The sequence below is a fragment of the Sphaerulina musiva genome, assembly GCF_000320565.1.
Source record: "Sphaerulina musiva SO2202 unplaced genomic scaffold SEPMUscaffold_4, whole genome shotgun sequence".
In the NCBI taxonomy this organism is placed as follows: Eukaryota; Fungi; Ascomycota; class Dothideomycetes; order Mycosphaerellales; family Mycosphaerellaceae; genus Sphaerulina; species Sphaerulina musiva.
The window spans coordinates 1,427,369-1,448,526 of record NW_016017386.1 but is presented as its reverse complement, the minus strand read 5'-3'; the positions used below and the strand labels follow the sequence as shown (position 1 = coordinate 1,448,526).

The following is a 21,158-nucleotide window of genomic DNA, read 5'->3' as shown; positions in this document are numbered from 1 at the left end:
GTTGGACGGGTAGGTCGCCCACATGGCTTGAACCATTCTCCGCGTCTATAGGTGGAGAAACTGTGGAGGAATGTGGAGATAGATGGTGACGGGGTAGAATAAGCATGCCGCGTGACTGGCAGTGAGCCCGGCTTGAACAAGCTTGATCCTTCACTTGCAGTTGGGACGGTGTGATTAACCGTTCGGACGGATTTACGCCGCGCGGGCATCGCCCTTGGGAAAGCCATGATGTGCCATGGTTTGCCATGTGCATATCGCGTGATTCTGTTTCTATACCTGTCGGCTTTGTCCAGACGCGATGGTATGAGTAACATGGCTTGGTGTAGGTACTGTCTTTGTCCCTTGGAAGAACAGCTCCCACAACCCCCCAGGGTGGCTGAAGCTATTGCGGCTGTCAATACGAACGAACATCTGCCGCCTCGTCGCACAAATTTAGCCTGAAACGCCAGCTGGGTTGAAGAGGCCTGTAATGCCAAACTTCAAAGTCCCCGTGTAAGAAACGTGATCACCAGCACGGAGCAGCAGGCCATGCAATGGCCATCGACCAGTCCATTGTTGTGGATGAGAGGAGGTGAGCGGCTGCAGCAATAGCCAAGCAAACGGGAGTGCCTTGTCAAGCAACAAAGCCAAGCCAATCTTCACTTCGCCACCACCTGGATGTCAAGTCTTAGTCAACGTTGCGTGCCAAGCAAGTCAAGCAAAGCCAAGCTCAGCTTCTACGAGATCGGAGCACATGCGAACCATTTGCACTTTTGCAGCACTATCAAGACCATGGCTCGTGTGCACGAGCGAGACCACGAGCTGGCAGATTGCAAGGCACTGGGCAGTGCGTGCATCTCCTAAATCTATCATTATTACACAGCGGATGTGATTGTGGATTTGGACACTGATGTGCCGGTCGCTTTTTCAGGGGGTCTTCTCGTTTTAAGGTTCCTTTCCTTTCCCCTTCATCTTTTTTTTTTCTTTTTTTCCGTTTCTTTTAACCACTTTCCCAAACGCCTCAAGAAAAGCATCGAGATGCTGTACTACCCACATTCCATGCTCAGTGTGCCCGGGAAACCATGATGAAACGGCCTCGTAGAAGTGGAAGCGGCGCTCAAAAAGAGTATACGCACGTTGGCTAACGTTGCTCTTTGCTAGTTGACGCCCAATCCGGTCAGCGTGATGTTGGCAATGTTCATAATCACGATAATCAACCAGATCAGTACGGCAACCACTGCCACCAGCCAATTGTTCCTCATGTTGACCACATCTCGCCTCGGTTCTCCGGAGCCATCTTCTGCCAACTCAGTGCGACTTGTCGTCACGACATTCATATACTTGTTGCGGCACGTATAGTAGATCAGTGGTGCTGTCACAAATGGCAGTATGACACTGAGTGCGACCTGTGACCCAACCAATGCTTCAGAAAGTCCTTGCTTACCGAGTGTACCAGCTACCAGGATGGCTGGCACAATGGAAATAGATCTCGTAAGGAGCCGGGTGACCCACGGCTGCAACTTCCAATTGATCTGACCCTCGGCGATCATTTGACCCGCCAAAGTGCAGACAATGCCAGCAGAACAACCAGAGAGCAGGAGGGCAATGGCGAAGACTGTCGCTGCTGCGTGTGCTATTTGTTCGCGAAGAAGATTGTAAATGCCGAAGAGGTCCGCATCTGCGGCGCCGTCGACCGAGTGAAGAGAAGCACCGCAGACGATCAGAATGGCACTATTGATAAATAAAGCAAATGTGAAGAGCGCGACTGCGAGCTCGATGATGGAGTATTTCATGCAGGCGTTGATGGCTGCCATCGATGGTCGGTACTTGCGAACAGCACCGGCCATATCATCGTCTGACTCCGGATCGGTGTGGTGGGTATTGTGTTTCTGGTCGAAGTGCTTGAGCCTTGGCTTTACCAGTCCGGAGCCTAGGTAGAGAGAGTGAGGCATGACTGTAGCACCGAGGATGCCGCACGATTGGTACAATCTAGCGAACAAGTTAGTGGACTGCCATATTGGAGTGCTATGTGCGTGCGCTACTTGCCCTTTGCTCTCGACAATCGCACTCGACGGCAAATAGCCTCTGAACACCTCGCCAGGTGTGGTGCCGCTGATCAATGACAACTGGTAGCAGAAGCAGATGACCACGCCAAGCACCAACAGCATGACAAAGCATTCAAACAGTCTCAACGCTCTCATGGATCCTTCTGGCCTGTAAAAGAGGAGGATGAACATGACGTCCAGAATGGAAATGGCACATCCGGCCACGATGGGCACACTCGGTGCCAGCAGGTTGAGGGCAATGGAAAAGCCAATGACCTCTGCAATATCCGTAGCGATGACAGCCGCCTCGCCAAAGAAGAACAGGACATAATTGAGCCATGGCGGACAGTGTTCTTTATTCATTTGAGCAAGATCCAGACCCGTCACTGTGCTCATCTTGATGCAGAGGGACTGGAGGAAGATGGCAAAAATGTTTGAGACCAGAACCATAAATAAGAGCTTAAACTTGTAGGTCGCTCCTGCCGCCGCGTCGGTCGCGTAGTTTCCTGGGTCAATGTATGCCACGGCTATCATGAAGCCCGGTCCGACGAAGCGGATGTATTTCCAGATCACTTTCCAGATGCGATCCAGAGGGTGCTGCCATGATGGCAGCCGGGTTGGGCTTGGCGATGTAGCGCCGAGAGTGTCCTCGAGCATACGCTCACCACGCCCATGGGCGATGGAACAGGCGCCATCGCCTTCGCTCAGCACGGAGCGTCGTCGGAGCGCTGGATGGTCGCGACTTCCGCCAACTTCAGTCAATTCGACGATTCCTCCGTCTTTGGGAGTGAGCTTATGATCGTGCTGCACTCTGGCGCTCGCCACTTTGCCCAGGTCACTTCTCGTCGTCTCTGCCAGTGGATTGGGATTCTGGTTCCACTCCAATGGAGTGTCCGGCTCCGTCCGTGATGGGCAGTTCATTGTGCACAATGGCAGAAGGAAGAGCTTCGCAGTAGGGCTGGTCTTTGTGTCGGAGGAATTCAATATGCTTCCCGAGCAGGGAGAGGCAGAAGCGGGAGGCAGGTAGGTAGTTTCTTTGTATTATACACGGAGCTGGTGCCGTGGGGGGCAAGAGTTCCGATCTCGATGGCCGAGGTTGAGTTCAATAGGTAGCTGATCATTCATCCATAGAGCAGGCGAAAACAAAGTTGGCCTTGGATGATGCACTACAAAGTCACTAATAAGGTACAGATACCTTAGTAAGGTATATTATTTGATGGGGAACAAACCGGTCTTGCCCGAGCCAAGAGATGGCAGATGGTAGGTGCGGCTGACGTTGAACAGAATATCGGAGCCCCGCGCCAAACTCTCTTCCACGCCAGCGCTGTTTCTGGTCTGGCCTGGCTGCCTGAAGACACCCGACAGAAGACAACCAAGCAACCTTCCTACCTCCAGTCACTACCTCCTACTGCTGACTCCTGAAGAGAAAGAAGCAGCAGGGATGCACGTGTCGGTAACTACTCCCGACTGGACAAGTTCCTTTTTAAGCGAACAGGTACACGAGAAGACATGCACTAGTCCTTCCGAGGCATTTGCTTGTTTGGAATTGGCGCGGGGCCGCTGATCTTGTTGTTGCTGACACTTTGTGTGGAGATGCAAGTCCTCCGGGTGTTGGACTATGTACCTCTTATTAGTATTACGGAGGTACTACCTCCTAGTAGGAGGAGGTACATGTCGTTGGTACCACACACACACTAGCACATCTCATCGGGCAAAATCGCATCTCAGGTAGAGGTACATGTAGTCTACAGAACGCCAACAGACGGGTTGGTTGTCACACTGTACAGTCAGCGCTATTATTATTGAACGCCAACGCTTAAACGCCAGAAGTTGACCGAAATGTCCATTTCTTGGTGTCATAGAACGCACAGAGATGCAGGCCACGTCAGCCGAGCCCTTCTGCTTTGATTGTCACCAACAAGCACTGGCTCATGTGCTGGCCTTGATGATACCTGTACCTCCCTGGTAGGAGGTAGGCTTGTGAACGGGGCTGATCTCCCATGGATGCAAGATCAGGAATCTGCTTACGTAAAGAGCTCCAACATGCGCGTAGGTAGAATTGGCAACACGGTAATGGCACAGTAGATCAATCAAGAAAGCACCTTCACATCTTCACTCGCGTCCCTCTTCTCACCTTGATTGAACCATTCCTCTTCCAGTAAGAGTAGGGAAACGGACCAAAGAATTGATGTTGTCTTCTCAGAACCTCAATTTCATAATCTTCATCTTCCATCGCTCCAAGACACCTTTCCCAATGTTTGACTTCGCCTCGGGTAAGCTGTCTGTAGTCGAGTGTATGCCATGAAACCTCATCGAGATGCTGAAGGGAAAGGGCCAAGTTATTAGGCCCATCTTCTTCCACCTCATCAAGCAACGGTCGAATACATGTATGTCATGTCCGCGGCTAGAATCGGAGAAGAACGTGTCGTTCGTTGCGTATACGCCAGTGGTCTGCGTACTTGACAATCACCTTCTGCTCGCGCCTGGAATCTTTGGGTACATATGTTAAGTACCTTAGTCAAGGGTATAAGCGTGAAAAAACAAGAAATGAGCATGTTTACATGGCCAGTCACACAGAAGCCTCGAGCTGTTTGTACCTATATCGCATAACAGCCAACCTTTCCCTTGAGGGATTGCTCAACTTTCAAGGTGAGAGGCATGTGGTTGAACACTGCATATGGGTACCTGTACGCATTTGTGAAGAAGAAGAAGAAGGAAAGCTGAAGGAGGCATCTCTGAAGACTCTGATCTCTGATGACATCTCAAATTCTGGTCGTACAACAGTGCCTTTCTTTAGAACACCCTGGGTGAACCCCGGACAGCTTAGTAAACCGTCATTCCATGCGTGCGCAATAATTGCGTCGATGAGAGGTGCTCGACTCTTGCTCCGAGTCAATTAAGCAATACACTTCAGCATTATCTCTCCTATTGGTAACGCTTTCCGCTGGGCTAGATGGAGGAGGGATCGAGACAGCGACTCTTTGTGGAATCGGCTCTGTCCGGCAATTCGTCTGCACTGGGCTCAGATTTTTTTTTCTATCATATTGCCCCAAGGCTTCGGGATAAGGCGTATACAGACATGCAAATATCAACATGGGATAAGTGCTTTGCTCCCATGTACCTCATTGCTTGTGCCAGATCGAAGTCAAATCGCGATATGCAAGAGATTTAGAACACACTCGCTAAAATCGCAACTCTCAAATTCCTTTCCGTGGTAAAGAAGACTGTAATCAAGAAGACCCCATCGGCTTCCTCGCAATATGACACCACAAGTCATAAAACAACAAAGATCCCGAATTCTCAATCTCCGTCTTCACTTTCCCCCGCAACACACTCGCCTCCTCGGCCGTACACGCATCACTCCTCTCCAAAAACAACAACGCCGTCGCGACCACATTCTTCGTAAACCGCACTTCGGGAGTCACCACATACATATCCGAGTCCTCACATTCCAACTGCAACTGCATCGCCGTAGAAATTTTATACGTCGACCCGGATTTCCTCGTGCGCAACGCTTCAGTAAATCGCGACAAAATTTCTCGCAGCACAATGTCGTCTGCGCCGGGTTTGACGGTTGCGATGCGAGCCGTCATGGGATCCCAGTCGATCCATTGTAGCCATCCGCCGGGTTTGAGCAGCGCGATGAGGGAATCTAGGGCTTCTTGGAAGCGATCCGGTACGAGATTAGTGTGTAGAAGTCGTACGGCGACGACGTCGAATTGGCCGCGTAAGTCATCGGGAATGGTGCTCGTGGCGAGGAGGCGGGCGAAGTGTATTCTGGTGCGTTGCGCTGTGAGAAGAGTGGCAGGGAGGATTGCCGTGTTTTCGAATTGCCCTCCTTGGGATACGTCTGCGATCCGTATTTCGTGGGGTGGGGTACCAGCTTCTTCGTTGAGGGCTTTCACAATGGTGGGGTGGATGTGGTATCCTAGGCTCGAAGTGATGATGTCGTGTTGCTCGGTAAGCCGGTTGTCATCGGCTGGCAGTTCCATGATTGGTATTGTACAAGATTTGGACTGAGATGACTTGGAATTTAGCAATGGCGGCTGGCTTCGATGGTCCACATCGAACACGCCGGAGTCCTGGGACAGTCAGTGCCTGCACCAATAATGCTGCTCTCGATCCGAGATTAAATAATGTGTTATCCGGTATAGGCAGTAGGTAGGTACCACGTTGCATGTTTTAGCTTCCTGGAGGAATTGTGGGGCCTCTGGGGGGACGCCGAGATAGACCTAGAGGTCAGTCGATACAACCGGCGCAAGTTTCCATCTCTGTCTTTCGCCCACGAAACTAACAATCAAACCCGATTTATCTTGCACGAGCCACTCGCAACGACAGTACAAGTCAAACAGTCGATCATCCGCACCTTGCCTGATATTTGGACTACAGAAAGAATGCAGCAGAACTACAAAGACGCTTGGACATCGACCAAGATCTTGACGTGCTTGTCCTTCTCATGAATCAGAGCGAGATACCCGTCTTGTACCAACTTTTCCATCAAGATCTTGCTAGTTATCATGCTGTGAGGCTCCAGCTTGCCTTGGCCCAGAGCATCTATCACTCCTTGAAAATCCTTAGCTTGATAACCTAATACTGCCTTGTAGGTTGCTTCTCTGAACACCAGCCTAGAGAAAGAGATGTTTTAGCTGATATTCCAGGCATGATAGTATCGGCCGTGGGATAGTACTTACCAGTTTGGATTGAACGGCACTTCCTTTTCCCAAATGGCCACATTAACGACAGTGCCTCGTGAGCGAACAGTCTTGCAAGCTGTTTCCAACGACTTGGGCACTCCCGCACAGTCGAAGACGATATCGGGTCCATTGAGCCCACCACAGAGCTCGAGGCATGTGCTTTCAATGTTGACCTTGGTTGGATCAAGCACATGATGTGCACCAAACTCCCGAGCGAATTCTTGACGCTTCGTGGCCACTTCAGCACATATCACCTTCTTCGCGCCTTGTGCTAAAAGTACTTGTATCACTGCCTGAATACCGTCCACTAGATGTCAGTCATGTCTCAGATGTCTCATCATGGGCTTTCGGATCAACGTACGAGACCGATTGGGCCTCCTCCAATCACCAGACAATTGGGCTCAACGGGAGTAGCGGCTACAGCGTGCCATGCTACTGATAGCGGCTCCACGAGGGCGCCAATGTCGAGATCGACGTTTGAGGGCAGCGGAAAGCAGGCTTCTTGAGGTACTACCACGAACTCGCTCATGCCACCGCCGCCTCCTGATAAGCCCACAAAACCACCTTTCGGGCACGCATTTTCAGCGTGCACTTTGCATGCTCCGCATTGGCCACAGTATATCGAAGGCTGTACAGCAACTTTGTCTCCGGCTCTGAGCTTCGACACGCCATCTCCGACCTTTGTCACTGTTCCCGAGAATTCGTGTCTAAACGCGCCAGAAGTCAGTTGCTCGCGGGTCCCAAATCTTTCTTTTTCGTAGGACATTCTTACCCGATGGTGATGGGAATCTTCTCTCCAGTGACTGGATGTGGTGAGGTAGGCGAGAAGCTGGAAATCAAGGTGAGTTAGACGGCCTCATGTCAGGAAGCCAATATGCCTACTTCGGTCCTCCCAAGTACTCATGCAGGTCTGTTCCACATATGCCCACGTAAGCTGGCGAGATCTGCACCTGTCCTGGTCCACATTCCGGGATGGCTATGTCGTCCTTGATCTGGATGTCTTCCTTGCCGTAGTATCTTGCTGCTCTCATTTTGCCTGCTGTGAGATGGTGCTCGGACTGAAACTCCAAAGTCTGACGGTCTGAGACTATACTTTGAGATGGCACAGCGAAAGAATCCAATCGCACGGAAAGCAAGCGATGCCGACGATGCTGCGCAATGTGCTGTCGACTTTGCAATATGGAGCATGTGGAGACAACAGCGGAGGAGATTGAGAGAGATGTAACAAACAGTGCTCACCTTACCCTCGGTAACGCCGATTGTTTTCTAGAAGATCCAACTTCCAAGGCGTACCGTACCTGGAAGGTAGTGTACATGTACCTAGCTTTGGTGTGATGTCAAGTCAGCAGCAACATGTCGTGAGCCTTCGTACCACACACATCCACAAACACGCTGCGGGGTAAGGTTGCTGATCTCCATCGAAACACTTCCCGTGCATCTGGAGGAATCTGGATCCTTCCGCTGCATTTAAGGCTATAAGGTACCTCATGTAGGTAAGCTCATGCTCCGAGAGAGCCGACGAGGATGCTGCCTATGGTATCTCGAGCAGCCATACTTCACATCTTGTGACGAGGTATTGTTACGGGAATCTTTTCCCAAGAACGCTATATATATGAAGGATGGCGCCTATGCAGACCCCCATTGCTGGTATCCAGTCTTGACCCTTACCTAATTCTCGACCATCACCATGAGCGTAGCACAGCACAGTACAGTGCTGCACAAATATCGCTTTGCCCATTGGCGGCGAGTGTTCAAGTTTTCTTTTCTTACAGATGCACACGGAGCATTGTGTCTGTGACCATGAGCTACATGCTCTTCCGACGGCACCATACCTCGAATCGAGTCTGGAGTCGAAGAGTCCATGAGCTTGGCCTTGTGATACAGTATTCATTCATGAGACAGACCTGCTGTGACATGCCTCATTCGCCAAGAATCTTGTTTTCCACCCGAAGCTGCTGAGCGCAGCGTGAAATTCCCAACGCAGGCTAGGGACGCGTGGATCTGGGAGCTCTCTAAAGCCGCTGTGTCTATAAGCGGGTCAGATGTTCTAAGTCAATGCTTAGGCACCCTTGAGCGTTCAACCTGCAGCGTCGGACACCTCGATCTCGGTGCGTGGCCGAGCCTTGTTCAGTCCCTCTAGAAGTACGCAAGCCTTGCAGATCTGCTGTGAGCTCAGATAGCCACATCTCTCACACTGCCCAAGCTTCTGCTTCGGCGGCGCGCCGTCCTTGCCCTTCTGTGCCCCTCTCTTCTCCTGCTTGGTCCGCATCGGTATCGTCTGTTGACTAGGCTTGATCCTATTAGCAGGCATTCGCACCTCAATCTCCGTTCCGTTCTCCAAAGCCTCCTCATCTTGCCTCAGCTTCCTTTCCATCTCGGCCATCTCGCCTCCACTTGACTTTCCATTCGCCGTCCCACAGCCACCCACTACCTCATCTTCTGCTCCTTTGGCTTCGCCACTTTCTCCCGTCCCACAAGCACCTGTACCGGCACCATCTGTCTTGGCGCCGGGCACAAGCTTGGCCATGTCAATCCCGCTCCTCACCACATCCAGTATACTTTCCGGTCGAATCCTTTCCAAGTTCTTGATCAAGGTCCTCGCGCTGCCTCTGAAAGCCTCGGGACTGTATATACACTCCGTACTGAAGTAGTCCAACTTCTTGTGATGCGCGTAGAGCACAATCTCCTTCTCATACGCATACATCAACGGTTTGCTCCTCTTGACGTCCGTGAAGTTGACCTTGCCACCCTCGCTCTTCGTCACACTGGCAGAAGGTGTACTTGTGATAATACTCGTAGCCCGACTCAATCGTGGTAGATCACCTCGTAGTAAGTTCATAAGAACAGTCTCAGCCACGTCATCCGCATTATGTCCTGTCACAACATGACCCACATCCAGCATCGCCGCTCCACGATCAAGCGCCTGTCGTCGAAAAACGCCGCAGTATGTGCAGTTCCCCTTCTTGCCCACTTGCGCTACAACCTGATCCATAGACCAGCCATAGAGTTCCTGATAACTCACGATCTTCAGAGGAAGGTCATACTGCTGAGCATGTCTCTTAACAGCTTCCAGACTGTGATCTCTATATCCTGTAATGCCTTCATCGATACTGAGAAGTACGAGATCGAGTTGCCAGTTATGGCGATCGTTGAGCGTCTTGAGGACTGAAGCTAGGACAGTGCTGTCTTTCCCGCCCGATGCACCTATTGCTACTCTCTCGCCGGGCACGAAGAGATTGGAAGATGTGACAGTTTCGGCGACTTCGGTCTCAAAAATTTGGATAAAGCATGGCGCGCAGATTCGGGAATGGTTTTTGGGACGCAGTATTTGCGCTCGCGTCTCATTGCAGATTTCGCAGATGTAGGGAGGCATGCTTATTGAGCATCGGCGTAGGCTACATGTATGTAGGTAAGGTCCATGTAGGTCGGTGATGTGTGGTGGTTGTGGTGGCTCAGGTATGTTCATAAGTTATGTGGGGTGGTCGGATCGAAGTTCTGTGGTTGGTCCTACATTATGTAATCAAAGTCAAACCCAGAGGGCAACGACGACCTTGCTATAACAAGCGTAGAGAAAAGAGTCCCTAAGGTAGGAGGTCAGGTACCTGATGAATACTTACCCTGCTAGGACAACCTCATGTATCATGTCGGCTTCGTCCCTCTCGATCGCTGCGGCTGCTCAGCTAACTCAAGCCAGATTATACTGATCCATTCTTCCACACCGTGCTCACGACGCCGTGAGCGTCCACCAGCAGTGTCAGGCGTGGCCAGCCCCTTCATACCGGTGTCTTTATCTGTGGGGAGTCTCCGTTCTGAGCAAGGACCCCGTTGTTAGCAAGGTACAGTAGGTAGGAGGTAGAAGTCGACTATGATGCCTGCCAACCGTATATCAATCGCGACGCCGGACGACGGATAAGACGGGCTCCTTGCAATGTAGACGCTGTTTGGCAGTAGGCTTGTCTGCAATCAGAGAGCCCCAATGATTGAGGATAGGAAAACTGGTAGCTTCATCATATACGTGCCTGGGGCACATTGGTGTCATGCTCGCAATTCGTTCATGGTGGGCGGGCTCGTAGGGATGTACATCATGTAACTAGGAGGTACTTTTTGTACGCGTCCATACGCGCTCTGGCGCAAGTGGTAAGACGGCCCGTGCCGAGTGGCGCAGTAGATCTAGATGCAGTGGCTATGAAGAAAGATGGTGCACGTGAGCCTCTCTCTCTTGCGAGCTAGACGAGGAGAGTGGCTGAGAAGGCGCGTCCTGCGTGCAGGGATCAGGGAGGTCAGCTTCGGACGTGAAACGAGCGACGCCTGCAATGCCTTGAAACAACAAAATCGTCTCTCTTGCTGCTCGTTGGCCTTAGTCGTGACGAGTCTTGGTCAACAGCACGGCTACTCAGCCACCTTCAACTCATCATCATCACCACCACCACCACCACCACACCACTGCCCTAGTAATACTGCTGCCTCGATGCCACTCGCACATCATCTCAGCACATAACGACCTCGTTCTCCCGCAAACACCCACCCTCAGCTTATACCGACAGCTTCACTCCCACCATGACCACAAACCAGCACAGCGCCCACCTGCGACGATGGCTGCTCTCTCTCCCACCTGTAGAATGGGGAATCCAACAGCTGCGAGAGCTGCTCATTGGCAGCCTCAAATGCGGACCTATACCAGAACACGTTGCATTCGTCATGGATGGCAATCGGAGATGGGCACGACAAAGCAAAGTTGAGACCATAGAGGGGCACAACATGGGATTTGAAGCGTTGGCGCGGATCCTAGAAGTCTGTTACAAAAGCGGCGTGCGCGTGGTCACCATCTACGCCTTCAGCATCGAAAACTTTAAACGCAGCAAGTACGAAGTGGATGCGCTGATGGACATGGCTAAGACAAAATTGGTACAGCTGAGCCAGCACGGAGCGTTGCTGGATCGCTATGGCGCGAGTGTGAGGGTATTGGGCGACAAGAGCTTGATGAGGGAGGATGTGCAGATACAGATTGATCGTGCAGTGGAGATGACCAAGCATAATGACAGTGCCGTGCTCAATGTATGCTTCCCGTATACTGGACGCGAGGAGATTACGCATAGCGTTAGACAGACCGTTCAGGACTTCAATACACCACCGAATCGGCCTCCACTCAAGAGACCATTCAGCGAAACGCACATTCAGAGGAACATTCTCAGCCGAAATCTGCCTGATGTCGAGGAGGAAGAAGCCAGCAGGGGCGTACCAACTGCGCCGTCTGACGATGCGGATTCAGTTTCCACGCAGGATCTGGATGCTTCATCGCACATGGATCCAGCCTCATCACAGACATCCAACTCCACCTCACCCGTCATCAAGGCCACCGCAAGAAAGGCTGTCAATTTGCCGGATCCTGAGAACATTACCGCCGACACTTTGACCAAGAACATGTATACATACGACGCACCTCCGTTGGATCTACTGATACGGACATCTGGAGTGGCGCGTTTATCAGATTTCATGCTGTGGCAAGTGCATGAAAATACTGAGATCAAGTTCTTGGACATCTTGTGGCCAGACTTTGATCTGTGGCATTTCCTGCCTGTATTAGTAGAGTGGCAGTGGCGTCAGAAGAAACTCGCCGAGGGCGGCAAGCTAGTGAAGACTGCCTAGATGCTTAAGGTACATGAGAGGATAGTGAATAGATAATGACTACAACAGAACTGGTACCGATAGATCTTATCATGATTCTGCAGCGTTCTGTGAGAGCTTACCTTATTAATACATGTAGTGTATAGACCAATGATGCCCTCTTCATAGCAATCAAAGGTCGTTCACCATTCATCCATGCCGCTTGTCTTTCTAGCGCTGCCTTCGCCAACCAAACTTTCCGCCATCTGCTTCTGCTTATTCCCTCCAAAATTAGAGTATACCTAGGTACCACCTAGTGTAGCCGACCTACATGTAATCCTCCTCCTCCTCATGTGGAAATCCCAAGATCATCTCCAAATCATCATCAAAAAAAAATTCCCGAGGAAGCAGAGCATATCCCCCCCCCTCACCACAATCTATAGCTCGAAAAAGCGACAGGAAACCCCCTCTCCCACTTTCCCCCTCCCTCCCTCCCTCCCTCAAAAAACCCCCTCTCCCCTCTCCTGTCTCACTCTTCTAACTCATCTCTCATCTACCTGGGCATACTAAGAGGTACCACTCCTCCCCGCAACAGTTTTCTCATGAAGTTCCGCCAGAGGACCAATTCCATGGGTATAATCGCGTAAATGCCATCCGACGAAAATTCCTCCGGAGATTCGAGCGAGGTTTCGGAGTTTGAGGAGGCCGAAGAACATGATGGCTTTCTCTTCTCTTGTCTTGTTGAGGAGGAGGAGGAGGATGAGGAGGATGATTGATTCTGATAATGTTTGTTCAGATGATGATTCCGATGATGTTGGATGTTGGATAGTAGACAGAGAGACACTCTCTCTCACTCTGTCTTTTTGTATAGTTTCTTCTTTGGTAGATAGTAGAGATGATGGCTTGTGGTTGATGAGAGAGAGAGAGAAAGAGAGGTGAGTGGAGTGTGCTAGGATAGAGTGAGTGATCAGGCGGGGTCCAGATAGAGTGCCTCTTATCACCTACGATCGTGCAGGTACCTCAGGTAGCCTCCGACTAACCGTGCCAATCATGTGAAAGCCAAGAAATATGCAAAGCAAGGTACATGTACATACATACCTCCTACTTTAGCAATAACAAGCTAAAATCTAGCATCAACTGGAGGGAGACCTAGTGCGTGCAGAAGTAATCGTGGATTGTGGGTACCTTAGTATACATCTGAAATGTGCCCACAACGATGCTCTGGCCCATAACACTCATCAGTCATGTCTCATATCTCATATCACTGCAACAATTACCCCAAGCCGCTGGTCTAGCCTGGTAACAAGAATACAAGGGGGACATTTCACTTCCTCGCCAAGGAAGCCCGCGTCCGAGCAAAGAGGCTGAGACCACGATATCGCACCCTGTGTGCGGCCTTCTCCCTCGTAGACCACGATGCGAACCTAGACGCCTGCTAGGCGAATTCGCTGCTACTGTCCCACTCTGCGTCCACGTCTTCACTCTCATAATCTTCTGATTCGTCCTCCGTGGAGCGCACCACATCCGCGGGCAAATAATGTGATACGGTTGTGTCAGCTCCCCACGCGCCCACCATAGCGCCCAGATTCTCGAGGGCGCCCAGCGTCTGTTGAGCCCTGTCGTACTCCACTCGAAGCTCCTGGGTGACATTGCCTCCACCAAAGGCTTGTAACTGCTCACCTACCCTCTGGCGCAAGCTTTCCAAGTACGGAATCACCAATTGGTATACCTCGATCAGGCTCTCGTATCTGTTTCTCGGCTGCTCCTCATGGAATGCACGACGAAGCACCGATGCACCATCGCGAGTGAGCTTAGCAGCAAGTCTCGCGCGTACCGCGACCAGGTCTGGTTCTGTAAGGTCCGCATCCGCACCAAAGACACACTTCTTCACAAACTCTGCCATCGGCCTTCGCACCATCCTCGCCTTGAGCAGCAAGAAGTGGAGGGCCCAGGACTCCAGAGTGATCAGGACAACGCGTGGCATTGCCTCGAATGCAGAGGGAATGATTTGTACAAGCTCGCCTTCACAGCCTTCCCAGCTAGGCGCAATCCTTGTCACTGCCGTGAATATTGCAACAGCCCTCTCTTCTGACTCCACAGCAAGACAAAAATGTAGTGCCAAATTCAAGACCGAGCCAAACTGTTCCTCCTCAGCATTGATGTGCTGGAGTAGGATGATCTGTAGCGACGAGGACAACCCAGATCTGCTGATCAAAATCCCCAGAAGCTTGCCAGGCGCGAAATCTCTCCAGTTCCCTCCATTGGAGTCTGCAAATCGCGCCGTGCGTATCCATGAGAAAACGCCGTCTACGTATGCTTTGCGACCAAACAGGATGAATTCAGACTTCTTCAGAAGAGCATTGCCACCGATAATCACGTGTAAGCCATTCTCCGGGCTGAACACGTCCTGGGCTGGAAGGGCAAGATGATGCTCCAGCAGCTCGATGACAAACTCGTAAAGGGCTGACATCTTCCGAGGGTTTACAGACAGCTTGTCAACAAGGCCTGGGTACTTGTCTTGTGTGGCTTGGTCCCAGGGCAGATCAAGCATCTCGAAGACCCAACTCCAGTAGCCTTGATCGAGTACAGCCGCAGTGTCTGCAGGACTGAGTGAAGCCATATAGGATGCGAACGAAAGATAGGCATTCCAATCCAGATCCGCAATCCGGGTCGGCATGCCCAGATAAGAGGCATGGAGTAATCTAAATTGGCCCATGACTTCGCCATATGCAGCAGGGTCATGCTCGCGTGCAACACCTAAACAGTGCCACACGAAAATTTCAATCGTGTCCCTCACGCGTTCATTGTTGTGCCCAATAATCAACCGAAACCAGTTTGTTGAGGTGAAGTCGCGGAGCACACAGCTGGCAAGCTTCGGCTGATCCGCGAACAGAGCAACCAGTCCATTGGTAATCATTCTGAGCTTCTTCAGAGGCATAGGGTCGCATGGAGCGATGCGCTGAATGAATGTAGTCGCAACTCTACTGAGCAGTATTGCAAACTCGTCATTGTGCGCTCCATCTGAGTCTCGGCGCTCTACCACTTCTTCGTCTGCAGCTTCCTCTTTTTCGTTGTCCGAGCTGACGTCGGCAGGAAGATCCAGACTATCTGCGGTAGGAGTATGCGTGATGTAGCCTAGACGTTTGCACTGAGCCAGTACCCATTCGAGCAATCCGCACAAATCATCGTCGAATAGATGCGCCACACGATGGAGCCATTCATTTTCCTTTCGAATGTCATCTGCCATATCTTTAGGCATGGGCACTCTCGGCGGTAGTAAGGCTTGCGTTTCTGGTTCGTACACCATTGACGAGGCTGGAGTGATCGAATGCGCCTCTCCTGCCGATTTTCGTTGATAGAATAGTACGTATGCATTGTCGGTACGGTCCTGCCCATTGCCAAATTTGAGGCCACCAAAGCAATCGTGTTGAACCTGCGCGAAGCCAGCTTGACATGTGGTGACGTTTCGATCCTCCAATCGCACCCAACTACACGTATTTGTCTCGGGGACTGAGACGTCGCGCAAAAGGGTGTATGACCAGTAGTGTCCGTAGCCCATTGTGCCCATGTGCACAATGACTCCCACAAGCTCGAATATGTCTCGGTCGATGTCTGCATCCGGATGGTCCAAGTACGTATGATGATATCTGGACATGTCGATAGTTTCTGGAAATTCGAACCTATCATTGACCTTTGTGGCATCGGCGTTCTGGAAGGCGTCATATTCGAAGCGCTTGAGACAGAAAGTCAGATTGTCCGGGGTCACATCAGGACAACTTCTCCTCATGGCATCGACTAGCTTGCCCTCGCCATCGGGGTCGCAAGCTTGGCATTTGTACTGGTTGGTGCCTTGCATAGGCTCTCCTTGCACAAGCTCATCCAAGGTCTCCGCAAGGTTGTTCTTGTTTTTGACAACAATCGGCAAGTCGACGAAAGGCTCCGTCTTCGGCGAGACATGGCCACAGTCACCTTTCACCTGTGTTATCAATCTGCCAGTGTAGAAATTCTGAAAGGCAGTCCTTGCTTCTGCAGGCAACTCGTTCTCTAATCTGCTCAAAAGCTCCGCGTAGAATGAGTGCACATCTTCCTGCGAGTTGACATCGGTACTCAGCTCTCTGGCGACAGCGGTGGTATCTACAGCGGGCCGCCCAGAGTTTTGCATCATGGCGAAGAGATTCTGGACCTGCCATAGTAGCTTCTGCCGTTCAGGGTCTGTAGGCGTGTTGAGAATGAATTGTCGAAACGGGACGTTCGCGTACAGCTGTTGCAGCAAGGAGTTCATGTAACAGGTCTGTCCTAGATTGAATAGTCCTGCGAATTGCGTGGGCGGACGTAGGTGCTCCTTATGGCCCATGTATTTATCATTCGGGTCATCGCCTGCTGCTTGTAGAGGTTTCGACATGGCCTGCAGAAGCTCGTTGAAATCGTCTTTTGTATCGCATACAGCTTTGATGAGTTCGTACATTGCGCCCCGGGACTGCTTGTGAAATAGCTGGTGAGAGGACTTGTTCTCCACGTCCTCATGGGAGCTTCCATCAGAGCTTGCGGCACCACCTCCGATACCGTCCACGAACAAGAATTTGCCGAACAATTTGGCAGCCAGGCCCGACAATTCGACGGGCTTCTTAAAACTGCGGAGGACTTTGACTGATTCGCTGATCAAGTCGATTAGACCTGCCATGACCACGTCGAGCACCGGGAGGTCTGCGGTTTCTATATGATCATAGCTCCAAAAGATTGATAGCAGCCTATCTGTGATGGTCCTGGCTCTCGACGCGTCGGTTCGAAGCACTGAATTGATGAGTAGAAGCTTCGTGGTAAGCTCGAAGTAGTGTTTAGCACGACCGCTATGTCTCAATGCTTCGGGCAACACTGTCAATGTTGTGTTCATGTAGAAGTCAACAATGTCGCTTGAGGTACTCGGGTCGACGCAAAACTCTTTGATCATTTCCGCAGCACTAGTGGATAATTCGACATCAGAATCGAACAGGATTCGAGTGTGTAAATGCACCACGCCAGGATCTTCCGTAAAACTGTGCCAAATCGTAGGCTGTCGTCTTGAAGCTTCCTGTAGCAATAGAAACGCGTCTCTCGTAATGGTGTGCCGAATGCCAGTATGCTCCGGTGGTAAGGAAATCGCCTCGTTGATGATGCGGAAAAGGCATGAGCAGAACTGAGCTGGGCTGTCAATCAGTGAAGTGGGTTCCATGACTGTCGGCTTCTCTTGTAAGAAGGCAGTCAGGACGCGCATGGCTCGTAGGCACACATCATGCTGGCCAGGCCGTGAATCATCACTGAGAGCATGAATCAAAACTGTAACACCATGACGCACAAACGCTTCGTCGGCCACGCCCAGTCGCGCGAGGTCCTTCAGGTGCTGGTGAAGTGCGTCGAGGTAGAACATACTCCGCCACATTCCTCCGGGCGGGAATAAGTCAGAGGCCAAGTACTTAGCTGAAGATATCTTGTCGCGGACCTGCAATGGCGTTGGTACCCTCGCGAGGATTTCAGTCATCTGTCGGATGTTAGTCATTGCTATACTGTCCACAACATCATCAACTAGACGTGATACACACCTTCGCTGCGATTGGGTCTGGGGCATCGAGGAGCGCTTCGAGTTGGTCGTAATGCTCCAAGACCTGCCGCTCAACGACTCCTGGCATTGTTAACACTTTCCCGAGATCGCTGTGAATATTGTGCCTGGGGCAAATGGAGATCACACCTGAGGCCTGTACACCAAGGTCCGAAAGCGGAGAGTCTGCGCGCTCTTCCAGCACGATTTCTTTCCCAGCGACGATCAAACGATGATCGGCAGCACCTGTGATGCTAGGTAGTTTTGCAGCAAGCTCTGACGTTTTCGTTGCAGCGTCAGCGTGCGCGCGGACAATCGATGGTTGGCTGTGTCCAGCTCCGTGAATTTCTAGTGAATAGCATATTGTTTTCTCGTTCGGCCCCTTGACCAGAGTAATATCTGGGGTCTGCGCGAGCCTGTATGACATGGAGTGCTCTTGACTTCGTTCGAGGACAGACTGAAGTAGGCCCACTTTGCCCGCGACGACTGTACTGAGATTCTCTCCAGTGCCGTCGCACATCTTGTTGTTGTCGCACATCTTGTTGTTGTCGCACACCTTGTTGTCGTCGCACATCTTGTTGTACTCGTCGCATATGCTTCGGATTTGGCATTGCATGAATTGAACGTGACACTCTGCGGTAGAAGTCTTGTCACTGAATTCTTTTGGTGTAACGAAAAGCATGTGGCAGATCATATCATGTGCAGTTGCGGCCGTCGACGCGGGACTCTCAGCAATCTGCACCAATTTCCGCCAGAACACAAAGTCCAACAATCGAGGGTACGAATCCGCAGATTCCGGGATTCGAGCCCAGCGTTCGAGCTGATTAACCAGATGGATTAGCAATCTAGGAGTCGTGAGCTCAGGCGCAAGATTCACGACTTCGACCTTGAGCCAGTGGCCAAGCAGCTGCTTCCCAATAGGTATGCCGTCAGGACCCCCAATGATGCTCACGGTAATCCATGCGCGTTCCCGTGCCTCGTTATTGATTGCGAGCGAACCGACAGTACAGTCAAAGAACGATTTGAGCAAGCCATCGCTCGGATTGCTTTTGGCGATTCCCATGAGATGGATGATGAGGCTGATGCGCACTGCCACGTTGTTGAGATCTAGATTTCTCTGATCGCCGCCAGCTTTACGTTGTGCTTTAACGTATCCAGCTAGTTCTGAGACCGCGGACTCAACTGGTAGCAGGCCAAGAAGCGCACCAGCCTCTTCCTCGTCTCCCCCGCATTCCTGCAGGAACATTGATACGATTTCAATGCTGGTGGTGGCGTGCTTGCTAGGATTCACTATGTGTGGCACACATCGCTCCAAGATCAGCTTGCGATCCTGCGCCTCGTAATTGCCCTTAGCAAAGCGGAACAGTTCCAACCTCGCTGATTCTCTGAGCTGGAATGAGGAAGGCGACAGGTGTGTGCCGTCTGCCCGCATCATGATCTCAATGCTGATGAAGGCTGTATCAAGACGACGGTGTTTGTCCGTACGGGCTTCTCCGTTGTTGTGAACATGCATTTGTACCTTTTGAAAGAGGTCTGTCAAAGAGTCCACAGCATCTTGACCCAACTTTGCTGGTTCGGTTGTGGTGTACTTTCTCGCCAGGTGCAACAATTGGTCGAGTTCAAGGAACCGTGATACATCCACCAGTACTGCAAAAGCAGCTTTCGCGAACTCGACCTCCACGCTGCTCGTACACGATTCCCAAATGATGTCGGTCTCTAAGTTGGTATAGGCGTGGGTAGCCGCCAGATAACCGATGATATTCTGGCTTTGCTTTACCAGACTGGTGTGCGATTTTGGACCAAATATGTACCTGGTCAACTCATTCTTCCGAAGGAACCGCGCAGCGTGCTGCACCACAGGGTGGTTGAAGTGTTCAGGGTCCACTCTGTATTCTTTGTAGATCTCCAGTAAGCGGCTTCCGAGAAAGTTGATACCATGACCTTGCACATCCATGATCCCACTGTGGATATACGACCGGTACGCTTGCAAGCTCCAGGCAGTTGTGATTAGCGCCTCCAGATCGACCCGGTCATGCTCACCGACGCTTTGCAGCAACACCGTCACGTCGTCGTCGTCTTGCTGATGCTCCGAATCGAATGCATCGAAACCACGTTGAATGTATTGTTGATTCAAATGCGCGAGGCCTTGCGCGTCTGCAGATTGCGTCAGAGCGCTCAGCAGTCGACGTGCTACGGTCACGAGCATGCCATGAAAGTTATCAGGCAGGGCTCGAGGGTGCTTCTCGCAGATGACAGGTAGTATAGATGTGTGGATCGTTGCCAGTAGGCTTTCAGCATCTTTACTTCCCTTCAGATCGAGTACCTCGACAATGCGCAGGACGGCATCAATGCCTTCCCAGGCATTCTCCACTTCCCGGTGATGTTGGCTTAAACTCTGCAGCAAATGCGTGAGGCCTGAAATGATCGATGCATCCTCACTGCATTGGTGTTGGTACGCCTTAGCCTCTGTCTTTGGCTTATACCCCAGCGGATCGCGAAAGTATGTCGTCAACTGGCGTGCTCTGTGCAAAGCCAGCAGCTGTGCGAGCACCTGCACCCAAGAGAGCAATGGTATCGGTTGGCGGGTCCTCGCTGTCTGTGCCGAGTCTCGTCTCGCGACAGCAGAGTCGACTACGTGGGGCAAATACTGTAACAGGCGGGCAGCAAGCGAAAAGATTGCCCCCATGAAGGCGTCGACGCTGAGAACCAGCTCTGGTAGGCCGTACTCGTCGGCTCTAATTTCATCGAACAGATTGAGTTCACGCTGACATATGTTGTAGCAGAGCAGGCCCAGCAGGCCAAAGAAGTCGAGGTCATCGAGATATCTCTCACGTACACCAGGCCCATCGGGCGGCGTGGTCGCAACGTGCTGGGAGAGCCACTTACTGAGATTGTCGAAGTACTGGGGCTGAAGCCAGCTGGTGGCAACAGTATTGAGCACGAATTTGATCTGGCTGATGGGCGGGATGGCTGGTTCGGCCGGGTCCAGAAGGAGCGTGCTGCTGAAAGGCGCCATGTTGTTCTCATCGTGCAGCCTCACGGCACGATCGATGTGGTCGCCGTCGTCGTCGTCGTCGTCTTCGATGGGCAGAAGCTCAATGACGACGCTCGCGTTGCTGGATTGCGGTGAAGTCTCGGCCTCTTCACTCAGGCGTTGTCTTTTGCGAGTGCGGGCGGGATTGGCATCTGCATCGTGATCGCGGTTCCAGTCACCGTTGACTGCTGCCATCATTGGTGTCGTCAAGACTTGTGCGCGGCAGTTAC

General features: G+C 51.7%; 6 protein-coding genes across 6 annotated transcripts; 1 reads left to right on the top strand and 5 right to left on the bottom strand.

The window, feature by feature from the left end:
- Positions 1-832: 832 nt before the first annotated feature.
- Positions 833-3,071, bottom strand: SEPMUDRAFT_148820 (natural resistance-associated macrophage protein 1). Its single transcript, XM_016905168.1, has 2 exons — positions 2,026-3,071; positions 833-1,968 (listed from the first exon to the last, which is right to left on the bottom strand). Exons 1-2 carry the CDS (start codon positions 2,943-2,945, stop codon positions 1,137-1,139), a joined length of 1,752 nt encoding a protein of 583 aa, XP_016761691.1. The 5' UTR covers positions 2,946-3,071; the 3' UTR covers positions 833-1,136.
- A 2,086-nt stretch (positions 3,072-5,157) lies between these two features.
- Positions 5,158-6,016, bottom strand: SEPMUDRAFT_64614 (uncharacterized protein; the record flags this gene model as incomplete). The annotated part of the gene is made up of 1 exon (XM_016909684.1): positions 5,158-6,016. The coding sequence occupies one exon, from the start codon at positions 6,014-6,016 to the stop codon at positions 5,255-5,257; it is 762 nt and encodes a 253-aa protein (XP_016761690.1). The 3' UTR covers positions 5,158-5,254.
- A 361-nt stretch (positions 6,017-6,377) lies between these two features.
- SEPMUDRAFT_148819 (GroES-like protein) lies at positions 6,378-7,911 on the bottom strand. The gene is made up of 5 exons (XM_016905167.1): positions 7,601-7,911; positions 7,491-7,547; positions 7,080-7,425; positions 6,716-7,011; positions 6,378-6,649 (listed from the first exon to the last, which is right to left on the bottom strand). The coding sequence occupies exons 1-5, from the start codon at positions 7,747-7,749 to the stop codon at positions 6,430-6,432; spliced, it is 1,068 nt and encodes a 355-aa protein (XP_016761689.1). The 5' UTR covers positions 7,750-7,911; the 3' UTR covers positions 6,378-6,429.
- Positions 7,912-8,372: 461 nt separating this feature from the next.
- On the bottom strand, positions 8,373-10,091 carry SEPMUDRAFT_163247 (adenine nucleotide alpha hydrolases-like protein; the record flags this gene model as incomplete). Its single annotated transcript, XM_016908041.1, has 1 exon — positions 8,373-10,091. The coding sequence occupies one exon, from the start codon at positions 10,089-10,091 to the stop codon at positions 8,796-8,798; it is 1,296 nt and encodes a 431-aa protein (XP_016761688.1). The 3' UTR covers positions 8,373-8,795.
- A 1,103-nt stretch (positions 10,092-11,194) lies between these two features.
- On the top strand, positions 11,195-12,480 carry SEPMUDRAFT_148818 (Undecaprenyl diphosphate synthase). The gene has a single exon (XM_016905166.1). It carries the CDS (start codon positions 11,276-11,278, stop codon positions 12,362-12,364), a length of 1,089 nt encoding a protein of 362 aa, XP_016761687.1. The 5' UTR covers positions 11,195-11,275; the 3' UTR covers positions 12,365-12,480.
- Positions 12,481-13,546: 1,066 nt separating this feature from the next.
- SEPMUDRAFT_84517 (uncharacterized protein) lies at positions 13,547-21,111 on the bottom strand. Its single transcript, XM_016910356.1, has 4 exons — positions 18,449-21,111; positions 17,899-18,385; positions 16,893-17,837; positions 13,547-16,841 (listed from the first exon to the last, which is right to left on the bottom strand). The coding sequence occupies exons 1-4, from the start codon at positions 20,908-20,910 to the stop codon at positions 13,758-13,760; spliced, it is 6,978 nt and encodes a 2,325-aa protein (XP_016761686.1). The 5' UTR covers positions 20,911-21,111; the 3' UTR covers positions 13,547-13,757.
- Positions 21,112-21,158: the final 47 nt, after the last annotated feature.